The sequence below is a fragment of the Eptatretus burgeri genome, chromosome 8 (genome assembly GCF_056783735.1).
Source record: "Eptatretus burgeri isolate ZD-2024b chromosome 8, Ebu_testis_v1, whole genome shotgun sequence".
In the NCBI taxonomy this organism is placed as follows: domain Eukaryota; kingdom Metazoa; phylum Chordata; class Myxini; order Myxiniformes; family Myxinidae; genus Eptatretus; species Eptatretus burgeri.
This window is the reverse complement of record NC_140968.1, coordinates 77,481,759-77,499,406: the sequence shown is the minus strand read 5'-3', so window position 1 is coordinate 77,499,406 and position 17,648 is coordinate 77,481,759. Positions and strand designations below refer to the sequence as shown.

The 17,648-nt window shown below is 42.3% G+C and overlaps 1 protein-coding gene across 9 annotated transcripts in view; it reads left to right on the top strand.

The window, feature by feature from the left end:
* LOC147022099 (ubiquitin carboxyl-terminal hydrolase 1-like) overlaps nt 1-17,648 on the top strand; it is a 127,125-nt gene that overhangs the window by 32,601 nt on the left and 76,876 nt on the right. For 2 of the 9 annotated variants that reach the window (XM_085892682.1, XM_085892688.1), the window contains exons 12-15: nt 1,101-1,456; nt 7,648-7,770; nt 10,153-10,527; nt 14,741-15,366. In XM_085892682.1, the coding sequence (XP_085748808.1) occupies nt 1,101-1,456; nt 7,648-7,685 (394 nt within the window). In that variant the 3' untranslated portion in view covers nt 7,686-7,770; nt 10,153-10,527; nt 14,741-15,366. Of the gene's footprint in view, nt 1-1,100; nt 1,457-5,400; nt 5,500-7,647; nt 7,771-10,152; nt 10,528-14,740; nt 15,367-17,648 lie in introns of those variants that run through there. The other 7 variants (XM_085892685.1, XM_085892684.1, XM_085892691.1 and 4 more) reach the window with 5 other exon arrangements.

Genomic DNA, 17,648 nt, shown 5'->3' with positions numbered 1-17,648 from the left:
GTGATATCTGATCTTAAGTTTGGATTCCCTTTCTGTTACTCAACTCTGAACATGGTGCTATTCTTTCTCATCAATTGTTTTGAGGCCCCAAAATTTCAAGCCAGAGGATAGGACCGTCTCTCTGGAAATATCTCAGACCTACGAGAGTCTGGTGTCCTGGTCTGCTTGCCAAGCTCACTTCCTGAAGAGTGCAAGGCAAACTCTTTCTGCACTTATTCAGTGCAATGCTATCAATGGAAACCTCTCCTCTCAAGTTGTGGTGGCAGTACTGTCCTCAGGCAATTTCTTTGGCCTTGTGTTTTTCCTCATCTGCATAAACGACCTCACAAGGCTTTCGAAACCCTTCCTTTTGGCAGATATCCACATTGCCATACAATGGGGCCCATACCACTCACATGTAGAAAGAAGCTCCATCACTTTGCTGATCTATAATTTATTGCATGCTGGTTTGTCAAATATACACATCTTTCAATTTGGGGATATATCAGTCTCACCTTGTTGCTCCAGATGGATATATCTGTATCGAGTAATCTTTTTAATGAACCCGCCTCTGTTTAAATGGTCAGCTGCTGGAAGAAGTTCAGTTTCTTGATCTTGCCTTCACCATCAGCCATTACTTCCCCCCCCCCCCCGGCTCTATCGAACCTCTGAATCTGGCTGACTCCTCCAGGATGCACTTTCTTTCAGTAAACGCACTCCTGGTTTAATCCAGACCTTCAGCCCACGTTCACATTCATTCCTTTTATCTGTCTCTCTGTCTCTTTCTCTCTGTCTGTCTGTCTGTCTGTCTGTCTGTCTCTCTCTCTCTCTCTCTCTCTCTCTCTCTCTCTCTCTCTCTCTCTCTCTCTGTCTCTCTCTCTCTCTCTCTCTCTCTCTCTCTCTCTCTCTCTCTCTATATATATATATATATATATATATATATATATATATATATATATATATATATATATATATATATATATATCCTTTCTGAGCGAGGCTCCTGGAAGATGAAGGTTAAGCTGACAGTTGGGTAAGTAACATTTTCTGCCTGAGTTTGTTTTGTGACATGTTCAACTTCGTGAGGTCCTTATTAAATATTGCATGTCTTTTGTGCACAGAAATGGCAGTACATCCAAGGTGCTCTTGCCAGTTGATATCCCAGAACATCTTTCGCTTGGCAAGATTTGCAGCTATGAACACCAGGACAAGAGCATGGACAATGATTACAAACTGTTTGCAATCATCATGCACAATGGCAGCAATCTTCACAGTGGTCATTACACCACCTATGTCCACACTGATCAAACAAAGGAGACCACAACTTCCACAGATCCTCTGCAAAAAGAGGAGAGTGGAGTGACCTGGCGTTGTTTCAACGATGAGGAAGTGGTTGTACTCACAGATGTGGATATAAAGAAGATTCTTTCACCCTCGGAACAGAGCACAGCCACACCATACATGGTCTTTTACCAGCGTGAGTTGTGATTACTTCTCAGAAAAGCTAAACTTTTCAATCTCGATATTTGCTTTTTCATGAATGTAAATTGGATCAATTTCTAAGAATTTTGGTTGCATATTTCCGAGAAACAAACATCTGCCTGTAATAAATAAATAAATGAGTGGAGGCAGAAAGAGACCAGAGAGGTAGGTACACAGTGTATTTGAGGAGAAGCAGAACACATTCTTTCAATACAAAACAACAGGACTTATGTTCAACTCACCCATACAGGAGGAAATCGATGAGTTAAGAAAATAACTTAGCAGACCAAAAGGGACTATTAAAAGGACAAAGCCAATAATATTAAACATGACAGCAAGACATTCTTTAAGTACATAAGGGGATATGAGGAGTGTGGGCATCATGGTGAATAGCACAGGACAATTGGTGGACAATGAGTGTAAGATGGCAGGCTTATTAAATTGTATATTTGCTTCTACATTTCCACAGGAACAGTCAGTGGAACTTCCAATAGCAGCGAATATCTATCTCGTAGGTGAGTAAGGGCTATTAGAAGAGATCCAATAAGGAATAGAGGAAGTGAAGAAGCCGGTAGAACTGGAACAGCACTCGGTGGAGCGCATACCTCTGTCAGGCTGAACAGTTTATGTTTTGTATTTCACTGATTGGCTGGATCTGCTGATCAGAACCAAAATATAATGAGCTTGTTATCATCTAACCAACTCGTCCATAAAGTTTTATCACAAACCATTCATAACTTTTTGAAATGGTTGTGCAATATATCGTTTTTGGCCCCATCTTTCAACGGTGAAGAATTACTGAAGAAATTCAAAAATTTTCGTGTCCGGATCCGGATCTGGATAATCACCAAAATCGAATAAATTTGTCCTTGTCACACACTCAACCTGTCCACTAAGTTTCATCCAAATCTGTCCATAACTCTTTGAGACATCATGCTTTATATAGTTTTTGGCCTAAACTCTCAATGGTGAAGAATCACTTGAAAAATTCTAAGATCCGGATCTGGATCTTCACCAAAATCGAATCATTTCGTACTTGTCACACCACCAGTCTGTCCACCAAATATTGTCTGAATCTGTCCACAACTTTTTGATATATCCTCAAAGGCCGACAAACAAACAGACAGACAGACAGGAGTGAAAACATAAGATCCATCCACCTTCGATGGCAGAGGAAAAAATTAATGGAAGATAAAAGTTAAGACCCGGATAATATATATCCCAGAGTTTTGGGGGGGGGGGGGTGGCAGAGAATATCAGCGTGGTGTTAGCAGATATCTTTAATAGCTTGTTGGAGCAGATATCTTTAATTGCTTGTTGGAGCAGATATCTTTGATAGGTTGGTCTGTTTACCCTGGTGTTGGTGTCAAAAACAATCCCCATTCCTGTGAGCCTATGTTTTAATCTTCTTAGTTCTGTAATCTGTCCTTTATTACGCCACACATACGAATCAAAAAGTGGGGTAAAGCAATTGGTTCATGTCTGTCCATCTGTAAATATCAATTTATGATGGCGAAACAACCAAATTCAATTGAATGTTTTATTTTGAACACGAATTGGAAAACAATCCTGCCGTTTAACAGTACTTTGTCTCTAAATTTGGCCCAGTTGCACATGTGCAGAGAGTTGTGAGATAATTTTTACATTCTGTCTGCCTGCCTGGCAGCACAAACACAATTAAAAATCATTCCAAACAGAAAAACTTACTGTTTTTATGGACATCATAAAGGACACAAACAACAGGCATGAAAAACTAATGTAATGTATTTGATCAGGGTGGTGCAATAGACACTGCATCAACGGTGGTAAATTCCAGAATTAATCTATTTATCCGACTTTTACAATCTTTATTTTATTTAAATTGAATTATATGCTTCAACACTGGAGAACACAAATGCCCTTCTTTGCACATTCACAACCTTTCCCTTTAGCAGTGCAGTAAACCCTCAAATACCAATGGGTTGAGGTTCCTGAAAAATGCTGCGATAGTTAAAACGGCGATCGTGGAAACCAAGGGCCAATGGGAAAAGATGGGATCGATTCCTGAGCTTCAAGAAAATATTGAGGAAGATCAACGGCAGCCAGAAATATACACATTACAATTGAAATGAACATGTTTTATATATATATATATATATATATATATATATATATATATATATATATATATATATATATATATATATATATATATATATATATGTATGTATATATATATATATATATATATATGTATATATATATATATATATATATATATATATGTATATATATATATATATATATGTATGTATATATATATATATATATATATATATATATATATATATATATATATATATATATATATATATATATATATATATATATATATATATATATATATATATACACACATGATAGATATATCATGTTAACATCGAAATAAACATGGAAATAAAATAAATCGTGTAAACTTGAAGGGCACTCAGTAGAGCACATACCACCGCCACGTAACGCCTGATATACAAGAACATATCGGGCCCAATACATTTTTGAAACATGCCATATATAGTTTTTGGCCCCATCTCTTAATGGGAATGTTCTACCGACATCGTATCCAGATCCGGATTTGTATCTTCACCAAAATCGAATCAATTCGTCCTTGCCACACACCCAACCTGTCCACCAAGTTTCATCCAAATCCGTCCACAACTTTCTGAGGAATCGTGATATATATTAGTTTAGCTGTATCTCTCAATGGTGAAGAATCACTTAAAAAATTATCGGATCCTGATTCAGATCTCCACCAAAATCGAATCAATTCGTCCTTGTCACACACCCAACGTTTCCACCAAGTTTTTTTTCCGAATCCGTCCACAACTTTTTTGAGACATCCTGCCCAAAGACAGAGAAAGTGACAAACAGACAAACAAGCAGTCATAGACTGGTACTTACTAAATCGTCAACTTGACCTCTGACCTTGTCTAATAAAAGCTGTCCCTAGAGAAGGTAGCGACACAAACCAGAAGTTTCTACGATGATTCTGTACCAAACCATCAAAAATCGTAACGTCGACCGAAGCAAAAATCTCCATTTCTCCACGCAATTATTTAATATTATTTAAACAAAATCACAAAACCATAATATTCGGCCATCCACCAATAATCTTTACATAATCCGACGGCTTAGTGAGTCAGGCATGCGACGATAACCTTTATTGGGATAAAAAATGACTTTTAAACACCATCTTTATCGAAAACACCGTCAGCGCGCACACGGAAAACCTTTACGTGATCAACGACGCCTCTGCTCGAGCGCACTGCACCTCATGACGACCCGTGACGCGGTGAGTGAAATATTTTTTATACAATCTTAAAACGTCTCCAAAACATCTGATTTTACCAGAATTTCGACAACCGAGTTTTAAGCGTCCTAAGCGATCACAAAAACCGAAGACAAAATTAAAATCGAAGTTAAAACGAACTCGTAACGTCGACCGAAGCAAAAATACTCCATTCTCCACATGAATTTACGGAATTATGTTTGACCTCACTGTGACCTTGACCTTTGACCGATTTTGACCAAAATGTAATCAGCGCTAGCCATCACCATCCTGAATCACGTGGTGTAATTTGACATTGGTAGCTTCTTCCGTTCTCGAGTTATCGTGCCGACAAACAAACAAACAAACACACAAACACACAAACACACACACACACAGAGGACGGAAGTCATCAATATACTTACGAAATCTTTAGATTTCGTAACAAACCCTAACCCTAACCCTAACAAACCCTAACCCTAACAAACCCTAACCCTAACTGCACTGCTAAAGGGAAAAACTCTTCTCTTCTCTTCTCTTCTCTTCTCTTCATGTTTTTCCTTGCGTAAAGGCAAAATACGTTGGCGCTAATTTAATAATTGGTTAAAACTAATGATTTATCAAAACGTTGGCAGATCCAGCAGCCTCCGTATTCTTGCCCTGAACGAGGAAACAAAGAAGAAGCGCCGTTTCCTCAGCGATGTTGTTTATAAAGAGGTGCTCACGAAATAAAGGTGTGTATATGGAGACGATTTTTATTATTTATTTATTGAAGAAAAATTGTTCCAAAAATAATTTATCAAAAAAAGTGCACAACTTTTTTTTGTTTCCAATTGTCAAAACGCTGTGGCCTTTGGAAGTGTTAAGGAATTCAGCTCTACTCAACATGCTTGCCAACGAAATACATCTCAATCTGGTGGTAAAAATGATTCACAACGACGGGTTTCCTTACTCATTGCTCTGCAGTCTGCATTCAACCCCTTCTTTTGTCATCTCATTGACCTCATTTCATATATCTATAATTCCAGCAATCTGTGTGTGTGTGTGTGTGTGTGTGTGTGTGTGTCTGTGTCTGTGTGTGTGTGTGTGTGTGTGTGTGTGTGTGTGTGTGTGTGTGTGTGTGTGTGTCTGTGTGTGTCTGTGTGTCTGTGACCGCTGTTTCCCGACAACCACTGGTCCGATCTAATTGAAACTTGCCAGCTGTATTGCTGGGGACCTGAGTATGTGCCTTTTCAAGATTTCATATTAATCGGACAAGTGATTCCCAAGTTATGGCCATTTATTTACCAACCAGTGACAGGACACGTGCTGCATAGGCGTGGCCGATGCGCCATTTAGTTACCAATCACAGGACACACTGCTGTGTGGGCGTGGCTGCGTAGGCCGGTGCACGGCCGGCCGACGATGACGTCACGTGCGGTGCTGGTTACGATGGGGATCGATCGGTGCCTTAGTTACCATGGGGTAGGAGTGCCAATGGTAAATGGCAGCGAATGTCATGGCAAGCAAAGACAGGGAGGTAAACTTGATTTTAATTAACTCTGTGTGTAAGTATCACAGCAGTTGTTACTTCAATGCAAGCGATAATTCGTGGAATGATGTGAACATTCCGTACGGGCACGCACTACTTTTGGATAGTGATGACTTACTGTATTCTAATAATTTCTCGATTTCCTATCCGCATTTATAGAGAAACACAATGCCCCAATCCAGTCGTCGTTTATGAGAGTGAAGGAATGGCCTGTGAAGTTGTTTGAAAGTTGTTTTTTTGGCATGTACGGCCACGCACATATGGGCACGCGAGAGCGAAGGAACGGCCTGTGTGGTTGTTGTTTCTGGCACGTGGTTTGAAAGTTTTTTAAAGTTTTTTTTGTATGTACGGCCACGCACGTATGGGCACGCACGTACGGCCACGCATGTACAGCCACGCACGTATGGGCATGCACGTATGGCCATGCACGTACGGCCATGCATGTACGGACACGCACGTACGGACACGCACGTACGGCCACGCATGTACGGCCACGCATGTACGGCCACGCACGTATGGGCATGCACGTATGGCCATGCACGTACGGCCATGCATGTACGGACACGCACGTACGGCCATGCACGTACGGCCACGCGAGAGCAAAGGAACGGCCTGTGTGGTTGTTTCTGGCAAGCGGTTTTAAAGTATATATATATATATAATATATATATATATATATATATATATATATATATATATATATTTTTTTTTTTTGCACATACAGCCACGCACGTACGGACACGTGAAAGCAAAGCAACGGCTTGTGTGGTTGTTGTTTCTGGCACGCGGTTTGATTTTTTTGCGCGGGGGGGGGGGGGGTTGCACGTACGGCCACGCATCTACGGGCATGCACTAGTTTTATTAAATTTACCTTGTGTTGAGGTGAATTCAGGTCATAGTAGTCAGTCATTGGCAATTTAGGAAAGCCCGTTTAGGGTGAATTGGCGATGGTGACTCGCGCCGTATTTCTAGACCGTACTGTGCCCTTCTCGGCTTTGCTCGGCCTAATTAAATATTAGGCGTACGGTACCAATTAGCGTAACGCTTGGCTGATTTGACGGTCCCGTGGGTACAGCATCGGAAGTTGAAAGGCCATAATCTGGCATGGGATCACCGACTTGGTTGACCATTACAGTCACATTTAGGAGACTCACCAGATTCATAATGGGAGATAAACGAGCGGATAGAAAGTGGGAAGGGAGAAGTAGAAAGGGAGTTTGCTGGAACAAAGAGGGCAGTCGAGGGAGCAAAGGAGGAGGTAGGGAAAACCAGAGAGGAGTTTGAGAAAATAAAGGAGAATGTTACGGAACATGTGGCGGCTGTGAGGAATGATTTAATGGTGACTTTTTAGGGACAGAACCAGAGGCTGAACGTTCTGGAGGCACGTGATGACAGAATGACAAAGGAGGAGGTGAGAAGGTGCATGGAGAGCTGCATCGAGGATGTGAAGGAGGAGGCATGACAGCTCGACCAGGTAAGGGCTCCAAACTCCCCCAGCCAAAAGAGTGTGAAAGGGAGTGAATGTGTTGTTGCTCGGTGGCACACCTGAATGAGAGGGGGCGGGTCAATTGCCAACGCAGACGGGAAGTACAATAGTAATCCGGATCGAGACCGCTGACTCAGCTGACCGTTATGGTCGCATTGAGGTGACTCTCCAGACTCCTACCAGTCAACTGGAATGACCCGCATGACAACAGCACACCGTTCAATTGATGCTTCTCATGCAAGGCATTCCATCATCATCTGTAGTCCTTTGGATTGACATTTAGCTGGAGGACCCTGCTACTAGCATTACTTGTGTACATTAAATATCCCATCATGTTAGTCCTGAAGAGTAGTTTAGTTTTTACTGGGGCTCTGAAAAAATTACACAGTTCCTGTGCTGACTACTATGGGAAAGGCAAAGACAAGCCACCAATTGTAATCCTTGTGAGAGTGATTTAGGAGCACTGAACATACTGTCATGGTATCGACATACGTGTCAGGCTCACGAGGTGCATACTCAGATCTGCCGCCACTACCGACCCTGAGGCCACCAGCCACGGATAAATCCGTAGCCCGATAGGTTGTTAAGTAATCGTGAACGCCGGCAAGAGCATTTGCACCGAGCAGGGTCCTCATCCACAGCCTCATTACTGACTCATTTGTAGAACTACCTGAGCTGGGGTCCACACCCTCAGTGTGCACTCATATCACTGCCAAGTGGAACAGAGAGTGCGGTGCTGGCTAACCTGCGAGTCCATTCATTGGGGTAAAGAATAAATAAATTCCCGTCTATCTATTACGTACACTCTATGTCGGATCAATGAAAGAAGGGACACGAACGAGACAGATGTGAAAGATAACATTTATTTACGCACACAAGCAAGGTGATAATTACGAAGCACATATTTACAAACAACAAGCATCTTTATTTCCACAGGCGGGCAATCGTCAAATAACTAATCATGCAGGTAATTTACAAGCAGACAAAAGGCAAAAGACACAGAAGAGCAGGCTTATCCCCAACATGTATTTCCCTCTTATACAGACTTACTTAAACAAAAGATAGGCGCCATCATTAAATCTGGGAAAAGGGAGACCAGAAGAAAGAAGCAGAACAGAGTGTGGGGGTGTCACCCCTCTCTTACCTCATGCAACCACATGTGGTTACCTTGGGCCAACTATTTGGAGGGGGGAGGCTAGGACGAGAAAGATGGGCAGTGGAGTGTCTGTGGTATGAATAAAAATGGTTTATTCGACAATAAAACTCTAAACTGATCGAGCATACAAGGACAACCTAAAAAGGGAGAAATGACAGAAACTTATTTCACAGTAAAACTATATTCCTTATGGTACCAACACACACACTCATACCAAAACAATAGGTAGCAGACAAGAATCTAAAGAGGCATTCTGTAGCCTTGCCTTGAGGTCTTTGTACTGTGCATGCACCAGCGTGATCTCCATGCTTCACCACACCAGGTGATCTCGTACAAACTCAGGGCTCACTTCCAACAACTGCTTTGATCTCACTTGCAGTCACACTCGTGCTTTTCGCCTGCATTCTCCAGTTTTATCCACCACCATTGGCATGCCTGCGAGCACATGTCCAACCCAGCAATTGGCCACCCAATACTCTGAGGATGGGCATTTGTACCACCAAACTTGACATCACCTCCACTCACGCGCTGCCAATAAACATGTGTTCCAGCATAGTGGCCCTGATGCTGGGCTGACATCGTTCAATATTTACCAAGTTCGACCCTGGTGGTGGTTTTCCGCTCCATGCATTAAACGTTATGAAGTCCTGTGCTTATTTACCTCCCATTCCTACCTGACTTTGCCTGATAGGAAGGTGCATAAAATTCACAACCTTAATCCACAACCTTGGCTATGCTCTATCAATCACAACACTACCTTCCTTGGTGCACATACAAATGGGACGAAATGGCCTCACAAGTCCTTTACAATGGAATAATTTACTCTACTGTAGCAATACTTTGTCAGTTTGTGTTTCAAATGAAGTATCAGCCATACGAGTAAGAGACAATCAAAATATATTTGTCTGGGATTTCAAAGCTTCCTTGTGTGGCATGATTTTTTGGAGCCTCTGGGAAATTCATCTTCCAAACTCATTTTTTGAAAAGGGGTATCGAGTTGCTCCCCTCCCCAACCTACCCCCAACCTGTTGTTTATGCTTTGAGACTTTTTGGTCACGATGATATGCTTTTACCATCATTATAGTATTACAATAGCTCGCAGTGAATGAAGATCGCTATCAGTGTCCTCCCTTTCTCCAAAATCTTGCTTCTGTCTCTCATAACTGTACATACAAATGAGGCTTCATTATTGATCTTTTTACTCTTGGTTGCAGGCAAGACATTGTGGGAGAGCAGGAGACAATTGTCTTGTCTTGAGTCTTGACTCTTGAGTCTTGACGGTATAAAGTCTTGAGTCGCTGTACAGTTTGGTTCCCAAACTGTTACGGCACACAGGGCTTAAAAACTTGGGGAATACACGTTTCCTCAACAGCGTCATACAGATAAGACTTTCTTTTCTGAATGGGGTTCGATTTTGGGATCGTTAAAGCTTCAGAACACTGATGAAGGAGGTTAATACTGAACTTGTTTTTTTTGTATTTCAGGTTCTATTTCACTGCATCAACCTGCATTTAGTCTTCAAAAACATCTCTGAAATCATGAGAAAGAATGAAATGGCAATTATGGAGAAAATCTCTTCACTGGACAAGGTAAGGGTGAACATGACCACATGTAAAAGACTGGTCAATACAGAAATAACAATACATGTCCAGCTTGTTTTGGGGATCAAATGAAAGTTCAAAAGGGAAGATGTACACCATAGTAGAGATACTTAGTCAGTTCCGAAGGAAGTGACTTATAAAATGGGGGTCCATGTCCCAAGATCCATCCGTCAGTCCGTCCGTCCGTCCACAATCTTTCGATCATTATTCTGCAACCTGTGGTCAGAATGACTTGAAACTCGGAGGGATGATACTTGGGGAGATGCCGCAGAACCTCCCATAATAAAATTTCAGATTCGTCACCAATTGACTTCGTTAATTAGTCTAATCAATTAATCTTCAAATTCCTAAAACTCGTAGACTATTTATAGTGTTTGCTTCTGGTTTGGTATTATGGGTCTATGGAATAATGTCTACAGCTTGTCTAAGCGTTTTTGCCGAATTTTTGTCCAGGAGGAAAGATAATGAGTTTTCATGAGTATGAAGTTCATTCGGACCAATTAATCTTCAAAGTCCTAAAATGCCAAGAGTATTCGTAGTTTTTGCTTTTTGTATGGTATAATGCTTCTTTGGAACAATGTCTACACCTTATCGCAGCAGTTTTTTCTGAACTTTTGCCCATCAAGAAAGATAATGAGTCTTAATGAGTATGAAGTTCATTCGGGCCGGAATAAAAATAATGAATGTTGATGAATATATCCAATATCGATGAAGACGGAACTGACCAGGGCCCACAGGCCGAATATTTTTTTAAATTAGAACTTGATTTTCTCTTTTCAAACAGCCTGGTAAGTCATATCTCATCGAAAATTTGGATTATCGCTCTGTTACTCAATTATATGTCTGGTGTTGGCTTAATGGTTAGGGTGGCAGGCTTTGGATCCCAGGGTCCTGAGTTCAAATCCCACTCAGCTGTTGAATTAATACCAGGTGGGGTTAACTCGACCTGTCATCCTTCCGAGGTCGGCAAAATGAGTGCCAGCATGCTGGTATACTGTCGGAGTGGCGACCCATCCAGGATTGTGCCCAATAGCCAAGGAGACTGCTTCGGCAGCACCAACGCTCTGCACAGAATACGGTCCCAATGTCCTCTCCTCCTACTCAATTCTGGGCATGCTGCTGTTGCTTTCTCACCAATTTTTAGAGGTCCTAACTTTCAAGCAGGAGGTTCAGACCATCTCACTGGAAATATCTCAGACTATCAGTCTGGTGTCCTGCTCTGTTTGCCAAGCTCACTGCCTGTGGCATACAAGGCCAACTCGATCTGCACTTATTCAATGCAATGCTATCAATTGAAACCTCTCCTCTCAACCAGTAGTGGCAGGAGTGCCCCAAGGCAATGTCTCAAGCCTAATGTTGTTCCTCATCCACATAAACGACATCACCCAGGCTTCCTTTTTGCAGATATCCACATTGTCATACAATAATACCCATCCCACTAACAGGCAGAAAACAATCCATCGCTCTCTGCTGATGTATAATTCCTTCGAGGCTGGTCTGTCAAGTAAACATATTTTAACAGCCATGGCTCATTTCGGTTACCCAGTTTGAGTTCTGTGGGTCATGTCAAAATGACCACAACCGACAGCTAAGTACATAGCCCCAAGGAAGTTCCTGGACCTGTTTGTCATGGTACAATACTTGTTGAGGCCGTGAAAGTGACGTGCTTCCCGGTCTCTCTGGTGCAACCCGGCAGAGAAACTCCTTAAGCCCTGTAATAGTCGCTCCCTCAAAGTCCTCTTTGCTCTGGGGAATAAATGTTCACACCTCCAACACACTCAGCTCCGCACACCCAAAGATCTTGCCAATCTCAAATGCTCTCCATTATACACAACAGCCGTCCTCAAAATAGCTCTCTCTCCTTCGGCGTAATGGTCACTCTCTCGGCTTTTAGGTCTCTCTCCAAAGCAGCTGAAATGGCCAACAGTCTTTCTGCATGAGCTGCGTCACCAACTGACAACCGAATGCGAGATGACCGCCGATCTGGCCTTGTGCTGGGCCGCGCGAGTTCCCGTGGTGAGGCTAATGCCAGCTTCCTCAATGTAGTGTTGTCTGTTAATAATTTTATGTTGCACTTCCGGATATAAGCACCAAACTTGGCAGGTGGTTAAATATGATCATAATAAATAAATCTAGAAGGGGAGCCTGATGTCTGATGGTGGGTATTGTGTGGTGATGGTGGAGGGGAGTGTGGGATAGTGGTGGGTATTGTGGGGGGATGGTGGATTGGGGGGGGGGAATCCTGAAAGTTTTAGTGTCCTAGGTCAAATCATCTCGGAGGAGTCGATGACGATGATGCATGCATACTTTCCCTCCAATATAAACAGATAATGGTTCATTTAATTTACAGAAATTTTGGTTGAAAATAGATCATTATTTTCAAGTGCTCTTGTGGTAACTGCCAGGCAATGACAATAGGTGTTTGATTCACCGCTCAACTCATCCATGTACATGTGCTGGTCGATTGGTAGAGATGGTGTTACAGTTTTGAGCGATGGCTGTTTCTTTCGCTGCGATGTCTGTTCGAGGGAATAGCATCCTCTCGAAATCATGGCAGAAAACCACAAGATTTAGCCATCTCTGTTGGTTCATTACAGTGCTCTGTAAAATGTTCCGAGCACAAAAGTAAGCATTTTGTGGGCTCGATCCACATTTGGGTATTTCGGACAAACCTCATCCAATTTCTGGCAAATATAGGATCTTTCAGCCATTGGTGTTGTATGAAACCATCTCGGTTTGTGTGACTACAACCACCAAGGATGGACGCATCGACTCAGCATACTTGTGGAAAATCGAAAATTATTCATCTTTGGAATTAAATCATGTTGCGATTTAACCCGTAGACAGAGTACGTATGGATCTGTTGATCTTCTTCTGTGTGTGACATTACGGCTAATCTGAAGAAGAGAAGAAGAGGATTTTGACTTTTAATTGCAAATTTACCAACTTTATAATTTGTAAATCGGAAAAAAGACACATCATATCTATTTTGTAGAGTATCAAGGGATAGATAGATTAGTGCCGAGGGGGTCTGAGCATTTGGGTTACCCTTTAAGATCATTCCCACAACAATATCTTTCGATTTTGGGAAATATTGGTGTCATCTTGTCACTCAAGACGGATCGTCAAACATCTCTGTTTAAATGGTCATCTGCTGGAAGAAGTTCAGTTTCTTGATCTTGCCTTCACCATGAGCCACATTATCCCCCACCCCTGATCCAAGAGTAGAGCTGGCACCCAAAAGCAGCCACAGCTGGCTGATTATTTTGCATCATTCTTTGAAAAATCAGAACTACTATCAGCATGCATGGCCTTCATACATAGGTCAATGTTTTACTGCTCTCACAAATGGGAAGGTGCTCCAGCATTGCATCTATCTCTCATTGGCACTGTGGGATCCAAAGCTCTCAACATTACAGACATCTCCCACAATGAGGCCAAAGCACAAGAGCTATGGACAAAGTCAGGATGCCATATCATTCTCGAATCAAGTTGGTGGCTTTTGGGTTAAAAAAAAATTTTTTTTACTGCCCCTCTGGTCCCTCTGCTCTATCAGACATCTGAACCTGGCCAGCTCCTCCGGGACACACACTTTCTTCCAGTAAACACTCCTGGTTAAATTCAGACTTTCAGCCCACATTCACTTTCATTCCTTTCATTTTAACTCTCTCTCTCTCTCTCTCTCTCTCTCTCTCTCTCTCTCTCTCTCTCTCTCTCTCTCTCTCTCTCTCTCTCTCACTCTCTCACTCTCTCACTCTCTCACTCTCTCTCTCTCTCTCTCTCTCTCTCTCTCTCTCTCTCTCTCTCTCTCTCTCTCTCTCTCTCTCTCTCTCTCTATCTCTATCTCTATCTCTATCTCTCTATCTCTATCTCTATCTCTATCTCTATCTCTATCTCTATCTCTATCTCTATCTCTATCTCTATCTCTATCTCTATCTCTATCTCTATCTCTATCTCTATCTCTATCTCTATCTCTATCTCTATCTCTATCTCTATCTCTATCTCTATCTCTATCTCTATCTCTATCTCTATCTCTATCTCTATCTATCTCTATCTCTATCTCTATCTCTCTCTCTGATTGAGGCTCATAGAATATCAAGGTTAAAATGACATTGGGGTAACATTCTCTGCCTGATTTTTTGTTTTGAGATCCTCAACTTCGTGAGGTCTTTATTAAATATTACATGTCTTTTGTGCACAGAAATGGCAATACGTCCAAGGTACTCTTGCCAGTTGATATCCGAGTACATATTTCGCTTGGCAAGATTTACAGCTATGAAAACGAGGACAAGAACACGGACAAGGATCAGAAACCGTTTGCAATCATCGTGCACAACGGAAGGAACATTCCAATGGTCATTACTACAGCTTCGTCTGTGCTGATCGAGCAAAGGAGACCACAACCCACAACCTCGCCAGATATTCCTCCGCCCACATTATCACATCGTTATAATACTTGTATCAAGTTTGATTAAAATCCCTGAGCCCACAATCAAAATATTAAATAATTCTGCCTGCCAGGCCATGTGTCTAATCAGGTTGAAATTTAAAATATATATTCCCCATGACTACTCGATCATAATTGTGACATTTTACGTCAATTGTTGAAGTGGTCCAAGAGAAAGACTTGTGGTGAAAACCTTACCTCCATTCACCTTCGGTGGGGGAGGTAACAAAATGTAACTGGCTTGTTCTTGTAACCTAACCAACTAATCCACCTAGTTTTGTCATAACTCGTCCACAACTTTTTGAAATATCATGTATATCATTTTTGTGCCATCTCTCAAGAGTGAAAAATTGCTTAAAAATAAATAAAAAATTCTCGTATTCGGATTGGGATCTTCACCAACATCTAATCAATTCGTCTTTGTCACACTCGCAACCTGTCCACCAGGTTTTGTTTGTATCCGTCCATAGCTTTTTGAGATATCCTGTAATACAGTACAGTATATCATTTTTAGCACGAATCACTCAGTTGTGAAGAATCACTTAAAAATTCTCGGATCCATATCTGGATTTGGATCTTCACCAAAATCTAATTAATTCGTCATCGTCATACTCCCAACCTGTCCACCAGGTTTCGTTCGTATCCGTCCATAGCTTTTTGAGCTATCGTGTTATTCGGTACTGTGTCATTTTTAGCCCTAATCACTCAATGGTGAAGAATCACTTTAAATAATCTCGGATCCATATTTGGATTCGGATCTTCACCAAAATCCAATCAATTCATCATTGTCGGACTACCAGCCTGTCCACTGAGGTTCGTCCAAATCTGTCCAGAGATTTTGCTTTTTGAGCTATTGTGTCATTTGGTAGTGTGTATCGTTTTTAGCCCTAGTCACTCAATGGTGAAGAATCATTTAAAAAATATCTCGGATGCGGATCTGGATTCTGATCTTCACCAAAATCGAATTCATTCATCCTTGTCATACTCCCAACCTTTCCAGCAAGTTTTGTCTGAATCCCTCGACAACCTTTTGAGATATCGTGTTATATATCGATTTTAGCCCGATCTCTCAATGGTGAAGAATCACTTAAAAAATTCTCGTAGTCGGATCCGGGTCCGGATCTTCACCAAAATAGAATCAGTTCGTCATTGTCAGTGTTGTCTCACATTTAACCTGTCCTCCATATTTCGTCCCAATCTGTCCACCCCTTTTTCGGATATCCTGCTCAAAGACAGACAAACACACAGACAGAGAGGGGTGAAAACATAACCCCATCCACCTTAAATGGTGGAGGTAATTAGACCACCATGTTCATTCGAAGCGTTGAGGCTAAAATAGAAACGGTCATGGTTTGGATACATGCGTGCAGAAAACGAAAGTCTGGAGAAATCAACCAAGAAGGGAATGGGTGAAGGAAGATTAGAGGAAGAGGCAGACCTTGTATGTGCTGATGGATGAGGTAAAGGCCACAACCAAGAAGGGAATGGGTGAAGGAAGATTGGAGGAAGAGGCAGACCTTGTATGTGCTGATGGATGGGGTAAAGGCCACAACCAAGAAGGGAATGAGTGAAGGAAGATTGGAGGAAGAGGCAAACCTTGTATGTGCTGGATGGATGGGGTAAAGGCCACAACCAAGAAGGGAATGAGTGAAGGAAGATTGGAGGAAGAGGCAGACCTTGTATGTGCTGGATGGATGGGGTAAAGGCCACAACCAAGAAGGGAATGAGTGAAGGAAGATTGGAGGAAGAGGCAGACCTTGTATGTGCTGATGGATGGGGTAAAGGCCACAACCAAGAAGGGAATGAGTGAAGGAAGATTGAAAGAAGAGGCAGACCTTGTATGTGCTGGATGGATGGGGTAAAGGTCACAACCAAGCTGTTTGCCAGAGCTTTGGGAAGCAGTACAGGGAGGGTGGCGATGTTTGGAGAAATCTGATCATGAATGTCATCAGAAGTCTGCCACGACTTGACTGAATTGGATAACTATTTAACTAGTGTCGCCGATATTTTAAGATTTAAAGCCTTTCATGATGCAAAATATCTTTCAGAAGATCCAATTTGTTCCAATGTGCCAGAATGTTGGGGCGAACTTTAAGCAATACTACATCCTCGGTGAAGACCCGGACCTCAGCGGGTCCATCTGTGGGTCCATCTGCACCATCTCCAAGCCTGAGCCGTTGGGATAAAACACGACGTCACCTGCTCTCTTCTTTGCTCCACGAACCCAAAATTTTCTGTGGTCTATCCCTCATCACAGTCACAGTCATTTGTTCCAAATCATTAGATTCATCGCTCGCTCTCTGCAATCCATGCAGTGCACCTGCTTCACCTCCCTTCCTCCCTCATACACCCAACCCCTCCTCCAGCCCTGCATTCGCTCCTTCCCTCCCTCATACATCCAACCCCCTCCCTCATACATCCAACCCCCTCCCTCATACATCCAACCCCCTCCCTCATACATCCAACCTCCTCCCTCATACATCCAACCCCCTCCATCCCTCCCTCCCTCATACACTCAACCCCCTCCTCCCTCCCTACATTCACTCCCCTCCATCTCCACAATCCTTTCTCTTGTTGCCATCTCACGCTCTCCGTTGAACACCGTGTTTTCCCCTCTGCAATCTCGTCGCTGCTATTCCCGATCCACCTGAGTCTAAGCTCA